This window comes from Mandrillus leucophaeus, unplaced genomic scaffold (assembly GCF_000951045.1).
Source record: "Mandrillus leucophaeus isolate KB7577 unplaced genomic scaffold, Mleu.le_1.0 Scaffold316, whole genome shotgun sequence".
In the NCBI taxonomy this organism is placed as follows: domain Eukaryota; kingdom Metazoa; phylum Chordata; class Mammalia; order Primates; family Cercopithecidae; genus Mandrillus; species Mandrillus leucophaeus.
In genome coordinates this window covers 2,589,844-2,600,978 of record NW_012103321.1, presented here as the reverse complement: position 1 = coordinate 2,600,978, position 11,135 = coordinate 2,589,844, and the positions used below count along the sequence as shown (strand labels likewise).

Here is an 11,135-nt window from a genome sequence, read left to right as displayed (position 1 = left end):
TGGAGCCAGGGCAAGGGAATGTTCTGGATGGCCAACAGGACAGCCCTGCTCCCTGTCCCACCTCCCTTGCTCTGTTCATCTGGCCCCTTTGCTGTTTCCTGAACCCACCCAGCCTGCCCATCACTGATGACCACTGTTCTTGTCCCCTCTGCCTTCACACAGTTCCCCCACTGTCCCCACGGCTTGGTGCTCCCTCACTTCCTTCAGCCCCCACTGACCACCCCTTCACTGTCTATTCGCTTTCCCTGACTTCACTGACTTATTGCTCCCTGATGTTGTGTTATATATTCATGTAGTATAATTTGTCACTTTCACAGGAACCACAAGGGGTGACACTATTTGTTTGCAGCTCTATCCCAGCCTATATTATTGATAATATTTATCAAGTGAGTTAATTAATGAGTCTGCCAGGCCAGGTGTGTACCCATCTGTAGGCTCAGCCCACCCTAAGGACTAGAGCTAGGTGAGGGAAGGATGTGATTTCTCAAAAGAAAAATAAGAAATTGGGCAGCCATCACCAGAGCAAGCAGACTAAATGCTGGGCTGACCGAAACACTCATGTCCCTTACAATTTTGGATCACTTTCTAAAGCCAATCCCAGGAGTGAGAAATTCCAAGGTTATGAATGTTTGGGTTTCCTGATAAGGACTGCTTCCACTTTTAGCCCCCCTATAAAAATTCTCCTTATAGCAGATAAAATAATAATTCTTAGACACAGATCATTACATCATGCCCCTCCCCAACTTCAAACAGATAACCTTTCCGTGTACCATGACCAAAGACACACCTTGGCACCCAGGCCCAAACTGGTCCAGTTTCAGCCTCACCTGTGACCGCACCCCCATCCCGCTCCCCTTTTCGCACCAGGCCCTAACACACTGGTTTTCTCTTCTGCCCTGGAATTCCCTCATCCTTATCTTGGGACCTTCATATTTTCTCTTCCTTCCTCCTGGAAGGCCCTTCTTGCTGCTTCCTACCTTTCCTTCAGGCCTTAGCACAAATGCCATCCCTCAAGAGGCCCAAGAGAACCAAGAGGGCCCCAAGAGGCCTTGCACTCCAACGATGCTTCTCTCCCAGCCTCTCCAGCAGACATGGAGATATATATATATATATGTATATATTTTCACAGCACTCATCACCCTTTGTACTTGTTTCCTTGTTTATTCTCTGTCTTCCCCCACTAGACTGTAAGCCCCATGAGGCCCTGTTCTGTCCATTGTTGTATCCTCAAAAGTCAAACTGGTACCTGGCAGATCAAAGACCCTCAAAAAGTATTTGTTGGAAAAAAATTAACAAATTGCTGTCCAAGAGTGTTGTAGCAATTTGCGAATCAGCAGTGGGAATACTCAATTCATCTCTCATTGAGGCAATTTTCTTAGAATACAACTCGAGATGGATCCTCACTGCATGAGTCCTGGATGAGAAGCAATGGCACTGTTTTCTAACAGACAACACTTCCCATCTGAACAGAGATCAAGCACACTCTATTATAGCCAGGTATGTTAATGACAAGGCCCCAGTAGAATTTCACTTTCCCATTAGTTATTTTTTTAAAAAAGGATAGGGTCTTGCTATGTTGCCCAGGCTGGAGTGCAGTGGCAATTCACAGGTATGATCCCACTACTGACCAGCACAGAAGTTTTGACCTGCTGTGTTTCCAGCCTGGTCCAGTTCACCCCTCCTTAGGCAACCTGGTGGTCCCATGCTCCCCGGTGGCCACCATATTGATGCCAAACAGTACAGATACCCAATCAGTATAGCTCACTATAGCCCCGAATTCCTGGGCTTAAGCAGTCATCCCACCTCAGCCTCTTGAGTAGCTGGGACTGCAGACATGTGCCACCACACCTGGCCTCATCTAGTTTAAATATAGCCTGAGTGGGGGGTGGTGGTGGTGGTGGTGTTTGAGACAGGGTCTCACTCTGTTGCCTGGGGCAATCACAGCTCACTGCAGCCTTGACCTCCTGGACTCAAGCGATCCTCCCACCTCAGCCTCCTGAGTAACTGGAACTATAGATGTGCACCGACATGACCAGCTAATTTTGGTTTTTGTAGAGACAGGGTCTCACTGTTGTTGCCCAGGCTGGTCTCAAACTCCTGGACTCGAGCAATTCTCCTGTGTCAGCCTCCCAAAGTGCTGGGATTACAGGCGTGAGCCACCATCCCCAGACCTTATAGCCTGAGTCTTAATCCCCTTATGTAAGTAATAAAAAACATTCCTATTGCAACTGGGCTCAAGAAAACTTTCTAAAAATGTTACACTGAATAACAATAAGTAAATAATCAGCTTAAGTATATGAGATGTGGATGGGCATAATTTCTGAGTTATCTAATTGTGTTTATAGTTTTATTTATAAAATCTTTCTAATCTGTTCATTGTTAATGCTAAAGTGTGTGTATTTTTGTATATTTTTTAAAGAACTTTACATTTTTAAAAAGTCTTGCAAAAAGAGTTGATCTATGTAAAAAAGTATTTAATATAAAGAACAGCAAAGCACCTTTTTGTTAGGAAGAAATCCCTGACATATCTCAGATTACACTAGTCAAATTTTCCTTTACCTGAATTTCTGTTTGGATACAAAATAATAAACTCAATATCCTCATCTGTTTCAGACAAATCTTCAGCATTACCCAATATGGGGATCATAATGAATTCAGAAAAAAAATTATTGCATTAAAAAAATAGCCAATTCAAAGTTTTTTTACTTTAAAAATAGTACCACTTGAGGAAGTGTATATATTTAAGTTGAAAGTCCCTAAGCAGTTGGTTTACTAAAGTTCAAGCAAACTAAAGGCTGATGGTTTGATTTTTATAACTTTCCTGTGATCTGGGATAGAAAATAGAAAGTAAAAAAGGAAAAAAACAAAACAAAGCAAATAATTGAAAGACCACACACACACACACACACACACACACACACACACACACCCCGCCAAAGCGTGTCCTTGTTTTCTGCCAGTTGTGTCACCAGTCAGCAACCTCAACCACAAAAGGCGTTTTCACATCTATCTTGCCACTGTTGACAATTGAGCAGTTGGTGAGTGGACGGTCGTGCCCATCAGTTGCTTGGAGCTCTATGGAGTGCACCACTGTCTGGTGAGGGAAAAGTAGACACGTGGTTTAATTCTGACCAGCAGCTATAGCAATCCAAAGGTTAAACCAAAGCCAACTCCAAAAGCCCAAGTGGGAAGGAAATAAGGTTGGTTGGTTTGTTTTTTATGACTACTAAGATCACGCACGCTAACTGTAGAAAACTTAGAATATTTAGAAAATATAAACATAACATAATAAAATTCACCCATGACCTTCTTACTCAGAGACCACACTGGTATATTTCCTCACTTCTTTTTAAATACGCATTTTATATTCTAAAAAAGTAGATATTTTTGTAAACACCCAGCTCTAGTAAAAGGCATTTCCATTCACCTGGTTAACAGTTAACATGAAGTCTGAGTCAGTTTCAGCTCCATGCTATAATAGGTCTTCACGTGTATGGGCCAGAAAGCAGATTCAGAAATGGACCTAGTTCTAGGTTTGTCCATTTAAAGGCGACCCAAGTCATTAACCTATAAGTTGAGCCCAATACTAATGTAACCAGCCCCCTACACTGCTGTGAACGCGCCTTTCTCTACCCTGGAAGGCTTCACAAGCCCAGCAGTACCATAGTACACACTGAAGGCAGTTAGGACTGGTCGAGGACCAAGAAAGTAGGTTTTTGGTGGGTTTCCCAAACAGTCTTGAGGCTACTAGCTCAGTTCCCAAACTTGTGTTGGATAGAATCAGAAGAGCAGTTAGTTGTGAAGGAACTGCGGTGAGCAAGACTGCTTTATTTACATTTGGATGAGGGAGGCAGAATAAGTCACATGGAAACAAAATAAAATGAAACTTAGAAGAGGGCAAGGGAGACAAGGATGGTCCAGGCCTGGGGTGGGCAGACTTTACAGTAACCAGTTTAGGAGCTGAGAGAGCTACTTTAGGCATCCGTGAGGCAGAAATGTTGAGAAACAGAGGGAAGGAGGGTGTTACGAAGTGTTCCTATGGGTTGTGAATTGGACTGCTTTGACATTCTTTGAGACCCAACAGTATAGATTCAAATTCTCTTCGATAATCTTTGGTTGCTGTACCATGTCTCTGTGAATGTAACCTGGGTGTCTGAGCTGAACCAGATGGGATTCTGGGGTTGTTTTGTTTTGCTTTGTTTTTAACTATTTTTAATTCTGGTAAGAAACACATAACATAAAATGTGCCATCTTACTCATTTGTAAGTGCACAGTGCAGTGGTGTTGCGTATATTTACACTGTTGTGCAACAAATATCCAGAATTTTTCATCTTGCAAAACTGAAAGCCTTATTAAATACAACATCCCATTTACCCCTATCCCCAGCCCCTGGCAACTACCATTCTACTTTCTGTTTCTATCAATGTGACCACTTTAGATATTTTATATAAATGAAATCATACAGTATTTGTCTTCCTATGACTGGTTTATTTCACTTAGCATAATGTCCTCAGAATATCTTTCCTTTTGAAGACTGAATAATATCCCATTGTGTGTATATATGGGGTCCTGGTATATATTGGTTCCATTAAAAAGGGCTTTACATTTATATCAAGTAGTAAAATAAATCAACTTAAGTCCTTAATTTCTCCTTGTCAAGTCCCTAGCTGCTGCACCAGTGACGCTAATAGTTAAAATGCCATACCATATATAATTTATTCCCCTTTGAAGAGGCCAGTCAGCTATATAATGGATCTCTAACAAGCATATTTTAAGATTAAAATAAATTATTGAAAGTACTCTCAATAAAAATATGAAGCTTTGAAAGGAAAAAAATGTATCAATTTACCATCCCATCGATGACTTTTCCAAATACCACATGTTTGCCGTCCAACCAGGTGGGCTTGGTCAAGGTGATAAAGAACTGAGAGCCATTGGTGTCAGGCCCAGCGTTGGCCATACTGACCCACCCAATGCCATAGTGCTTCAGCTTGAAGTTCTCATCTGGAAATGTCTCACCATAGATGCTCACACCTGAGACAAAACAAGGAAGAGAGTCAACAGATGTCTTCCAAAAGTCAACTCTTCAAAGGGTTCATAAGGCCTTAGAGGAATCAGTTATTGGAACCCTATAGGAGGTAGGGATGGGGAATACGTGTTCAAACATAAGGAGAAGTGAAGGAGGGAATAAAATTAACTCCTTAAGGAAGCAGGGCACTAGGGCCTAAAATGAACAAAGAAAGCCTTAAATATGGCACAGGATGGCGGGATGCTCTCTGGCCTCAAACCAAGGGCCAAACCTTGATCAAGCAGGACCATGATTTCACTCTGAAGTGAGAAGGAATTGAAGGTAAGGAAAACATCCTAAAGCCAGATGAAAAGGTGTGTGAGCCATCCTAGTGGCTGTGTACCTGTTTCCTGAGGCTGAAAGCTCAGGACAGTCCTGTGACTTATCCAGGATTGGGTGTTACTCAGCACCCAACCAGGATGCACCAAGCATTCAATATACACCCACAGTGAATTCTCATAACAGCCCTGAAGAGTAGGTATTCTCTGTCCTGTTTTACAGTGGAAAACAGAGGTTACAAAACTTGAAAACAGCAGAGCAGAATTTGAACATCTGACTTTTTGACTCTAAAGCTGGTGTTTTTTCTTGCCTCAGCACCAAGAACAATAGCAGCTGATCTGGAAGTTGTTGGTTCCAGCAACTTCAGGACCCATCAGGACCCAGAGGATGATGGCAATTGGGAGCACCCAGTGGTCAGCCTTGAACAGGAGAACCAAAGCAAGGCAGGAGGTCTGGAGTTCTAGCAAAGCAGCAGGCAGAGTGGAAGACCTTTATCCACAAACCATGAGAAGGATCTGACCATCCTCCAACACCTCAAGGGTCTGCCAGGCCCATCTCCCCTTCTGCAGGGCCCCTTATCTGTCAGTTGCCAACTTCAAAATTCTGATTCAGTTATAAAACCCAGAAGTAGGCTGGGAGCAGTGGCTCATGACTGTAATCCCAGCACTTTGGGAGGCCGAGGTGGGTGGATCACAACATTAGGAGACCGAGACCATCCTGGCTAACATGGTGAAACCCCGTCTCTACTAAAAATACAAAAAAAATCAGCCAGGCTTGGTGGTGGGTGCCTGCAATCCCAGCTACTTGGGAGGTTGAGGCAGGAGAATCGCTTGAACCTGGGAGGCAGAGGTTGTAATGAGCCAAGATCATGCCATTGCACTTCAGCCTGGGTGACAGAGTGAGACTGTGTCTCAAAAGAAAAAAAAAAAAAGCCCAGAAGTGGATATAAGCCAAGCAATTTATAACTGGTTGGTCAGTGACACTTGAAGTGGCCTTGTAGGAGAGTGCTCCTACAGAAGGGTCTAGGCTATATTTAAACTGTCCAAAACATCGTCTCCAAAATTCAGAGAATTTTAAGGCAAGACGCACACTGGGCGGGGAAAGTAGTGAGAATAAAAAAGGTAGCAGAGAAGAGGGCAGAGTGAAGCTCAGTCACCATTCCTGGCGGCACCATTCCTATGGCAGGAAGGTGAGATGCCAGCACCAAGGGCACGGGCATGGGTACCAGCGCTGCAGGGTTTTCCAGTGAGATCCACAAGCATCCTCAGCAAATCCCATTGCCTGGGGTAACCTAAATGCCTTCCTCCACTCCAGTCTACATTCCCATACCTCTCAGCATTTTTGTAAGAACTAAAAATAATCTTCACAAAGTGCCTGGCAAATCAAAGCACCTAATAGCAGTCATTTTTTTTTGTTATAAATGAACCATTGCAATAAACATAAAATTAGAAATAGTGCTTGAAAATGTCCTGTTGCTTTAAAAATAGACAACAAATATCCACCCAAACCAGTATTTGTTGAATTAAAAATCTTAAATCTAAAGTAAATTTAAACTCTTTGGAGTTACATATATAGTGTATGTTCAAGAAAAGAACTCACTATACTTTTAAGAGAAAACAGTGTATGGAGCTGGATAGCTATAATCCTCAATGAGACACAATAAACTAAAGGAGATTTGAAACTCTCCAAATTTAACTATTTCTACTTTATGTTTTGTTTATAAGAGTCAGTTTGCATTACAATTCTGACAACTCAGCTATTGCTTTAACTTTAAAACATTATTGGTTCCCAGCTTTGTCCAAAGGACAGTAAAAGTAAGCTTGGGTCCTGACAAAGCCACCACCCTGTAAACTCAGACACTGGATTCAGTCCTCCTGTTCCCAAGTTACCTAAGTAGAATTTGCTTTCTCCAACCTATCATTTTAGAACAGAAAAAAGAAAACACAGAGCCAAGAATGTGAGTCACTTTTTTGCAGGTTAAACCTTAAAAGTTCTCTTGGACTTGTTTTTTGGTTTTGTTTTTTGTCAATATGATGAAAGATTCTGAAAGAAGGAAGAAAGTGCACTGTGACCCTGCTGCTAACTCTAGTCTCACCCTCCTGGTGTGAGGCCCGTTTTCTACCTGCAATGCCCACCTCTGTAGCGCGCTGCCATCCCAGGGGAATGCAGCTTCACGTTCCACACCTTTTCCTTCCTACGGAAGATATTTTTCTGTATGGCTACTGACTAGTAGTCTGGTATTTTAATAACTGCAAAATGAATACAGCTCGATTATGGAAAGACAATAAACACCAAAACAATCCTGCTTAAAATGAGGACGCCTCCCTCATACCTGTCGAGATGCTGCTAGATGAGTCCCCCAAACTCCATGCTTCTTAAAGAGGTAGAGTCGTCTTTACAACTGTGTTTCTTAGCTCTGGATTTCAACGGACTGGGTTCATATACTGGCTTAATCTTAGGTTTCGGTTTGGTAAATGGGAAAGGAAAAAATGCAAAGACGTTACCCCCAGTGCCATCTCCAGCGGTGATGTCACCTCCTTGAATCATGAAATCCTTGATGACACGATGAAACTTGCTTCCTTTATATCCATATCCTTTCTAAAGAGATTATTTCAGTTGAATAACAAGTAACAGAGGCCATACTAAAAGATAAACTCAGTGTTGACCTAGAAAGGACAAACTGAGAAAATTAAATAAAATGCCTACAGAACTTGATTATGTCCCAGCTGCGGTTTACTGAGAGAAATTTATCATTAGCTGACCAAAAAATAAATATGTAAGTAAAGTATTAATGTGAATATGTTAAAAGAGAGCAAACCATATTTTCTTTTCTTTTTTTTGAGAAGGAGTCTCTCTGTTTCGCCCAGGCTGGAATGCAGTGGCACAATCTCGGCTCACTGCAAGCTCTGCCCTTAGGGTTCAAGCCATTCTCCTGCCTCAGCCTCCCGAGTAGCTGGGACTACAGGCACCTGCCACCACGCCCGGCTAATTTTTTTTTATTTTTTTATTTTTAGTAGAGACAAGGTTTCACCATGTCAGCCAGGACGGTCTCGATCTCCTGACCTCGTGATCCGCCCGCCTCGGCCTCCCAAAGTGCTGAGATTACAGGCGTGAGCCACCGCGCCCGGCCCCTTATTTTCACTTGATGATTATTTTCTCCGAATTTCCAGAAGCCTAAGGTCACTGAGTGCCCAGATAATACATATTTTATTGGAAAATAAAGTCAAATGTGGTAAGGTTCATCTGAGATACTAATTGAATACTTATTTTCTCAGAAGACATCTTTATATTTGTCTTAAAAGAAAGAAGATCCAGTTGAAAGGAAATAAAACTGAGACATACCTCTCCTGTTGCTAGAGCAACAAAATTTTCTACCGTCTTGGGCACAACTTTTCCAAAGAGGCCAATCACAATTCTGCCAACATCTCTGTCTCCAATCCTCACATCAAAGAAAACCTGTGTGCAGTGGAAAGGCAAAGTGGAAGGTTATAAGGTGGAAAAGCACAAATATAAGGTAAGCCAAAATTAAAATCTGAGAATTGATCCACATACAAAAGCCCTGCCCATCAGTATTTTATAAAGGAGCATGACATCAATTAAAGGTACTTTAAAACTATTGCGTGGGTGCATCTCACTCACAAATATTCATTCAACAAACATTAAACACCACCCATGGGCCTGGCACTGTACCAGGTATTGAGTTTAAAGGCTGACTCAATTCTGTCAGGGTTGGCCAATGAAGTCTTCAGTAATTCTTCTCTTCCCATACCCCAGAGAAACACTGCTGCTACTTCCCATTTCCTGGCTTTATGGATGAAGATTAGAATAGAAAATGTTGCTCTCTTAGAAAGTAATGCTCTCTAATCTTGGCAGGACCAAAAAAAAAAAAAAAAAAAAAAAAAGATTGTGAGGGAATGAGGGAACAGGCTAACCATCCAATTTTTTTTTTGTTGTTGTTTTTGTTTTTTTTGTAATTTCAAACAGTCCTAAATTTGCAGTGAATTCTCAACAGATGTCTGCCATCCAGGAGATGATGAAAATGATGAAACACAGCAGTCCTTCAAAAGGCCTGCCATTCATGTCCAAGCACAGTAAAGCACCAGGGCCCCAGCTTTCCAAAGGACAGCAGACATTAAGCTTGGGTCCTGACAAAGCCATCACCCTGTAAACTCAGACACTGAATTCAGTCCTTTTGTTCCCAAGTTACCCAGGTAGAATTTGCTTTCCCTAACCCAACATTTCAGAACAGAAAAAAGAAAAGACATAGCCAGAAGTGAATGTGGGTCCTCTTTTTGCAGGTAAAACCATACAGGTTCTCTTGGACTTGTTTTTAACTGTCTCATCTGAAACAACATTATATGCATTTTGCTTCACAAATCACTGTGCTAAGATGATTCTGACATAGAACGCTTGAAAAGGCCACAGAGTCAAAGGGCATTCTATTAGCGCGTTTAGATTATATGAACCAATTTACTGTTTGAATGGGTAAAAAAAGACATTCAAGAGATGGCTTTAAAAAATATAAGAAGGGTTGTCAAGGAAAAAAGATGTCTTACAGTTTAGAAAAATCACTAAGTAAAGACTGTCAAGCTTCTGCTCAAGACAAGAGCTTCTGCCAATACATCAGTACGTCTGTCACAGGGTGATGTGATATTTAGTGTTCCATGTGGCATTTTACAATTTTTACATGGCCAAAGCAGCTAAACTTTTATTATTACTTATATAGAAGAGCTTTAGAGAATGCATCAAGGGCCCTGCCCTTGAGATGGAGCAGTGTATTAAAGCAGTGCCATTCAGCATGGCTTGGGATAGGAGGCAGCTTCAACACACCCATGAGCCTGGTCAGTGCAGAGCTGGCTTCTGCCAGAAGCAGTTTCTCCAAAGGGATTTGCAAGCCAAGGTGTAAATTCAATAACCAGCAATAACGAAGCAACACCAGGAAGCCAGAGATGAAACCTTAAAGAAACATTGTACAACACACTAGAATAGCCTTCCAGACTTTATTTTTTTTAATTATACTTTATGTTCTAGGGTACATGTGCACAATGTGCAGGTTTGTTACATATGTATACATGTGCCATGTTGGTGTGCTGCACCCATTAACTCATTTACATTAGGTATATCTCCTAATGTTATCCCTCCCCCGTCCCCACCCCACAACAGGCCCCGGGGTGTGATGTTCCCCTTCCTGTGTCCAAGTGTTCTCATTGTCAATTCCCACCTATGAGTGAGAACATGCGGTGTTTGGTTTTCTGCTCTTGCAATAGTTTGCTGAGAATGATGGTTTCCAGCTGCATCCATGTCCCTGCAAAGGACATGAACTCATCCTTTTTTATGGCTGCATAGTATTCCATCGTGGGTATGTGCCACATTTTCTTCATCCAATCTATCATTGATGGACATTTGGGTTGGTTTCAAGTCTTTCCTAATGTGAATAATGCTGCAATAAACATACGTGTGCATGTGTCTTTATAGTAGCATGATTTATAATTGGGTATATACCCAGTAATGGGATCGTTGGGTCAAATGGTATTTCTAGATCTAGATCCTTGAGGAATTGCCACACTGTCTTCCACAATGGTTGACCTAATTTACACTCCCACCAACAGTGTAAAAGTGTTCCTATTTCTCCACATCCTCTCCAGCATCTGTTGTTTCCTAACTTTTTAATGATCACCAGTCTAACTGGTGTGGAGATGGTATCTCATTGTAGTTTTGATTTGCATTTCTCTGATGACCAGTGATGATGAGCATTTTTTCATGTGTCTGTTGGCTGCATAAATGTCTT

General features: G+C 41.9%; 1 protein-coding gene across 1 annotated transcript in view; it reads right to left on the bottom strand.

Moving 5' to 3' along the window:
* Nucleotides 1-2,466: 2,466 nt before the first annotated feature.
* Nucleotides 2,467-11,135, bottom strand: part of PPIC (peptidylprolyl isomerase C (cyclophilin C)) — a 16,039-nt gene continuing 7,370 nt past the window's right edge. Inside the window, exons 2-5 of the mRNA XM_011987776.1 lie at nt 8,690-8,803; nt 7,852-7,945; nt 4,850-5,034; nt 2,467-3,094 (exon numbers count right to left, since the gene is read on the bottom strand). Coding sequence (XP_011843166.1) covers nt 2,966-3,094; nt 4,850-5,034; nt 7,852-7,945; nt 8,690-8,803 — 522 coding nt within the window. The 3' untranslated portion in view covers nt 2,467-2,965. The remainder of the gene's footprint in view (nt 3,095-4,849; nt 5,035-7,851; nt 7,946-8,689; nt 8,804-11,135) is intronic.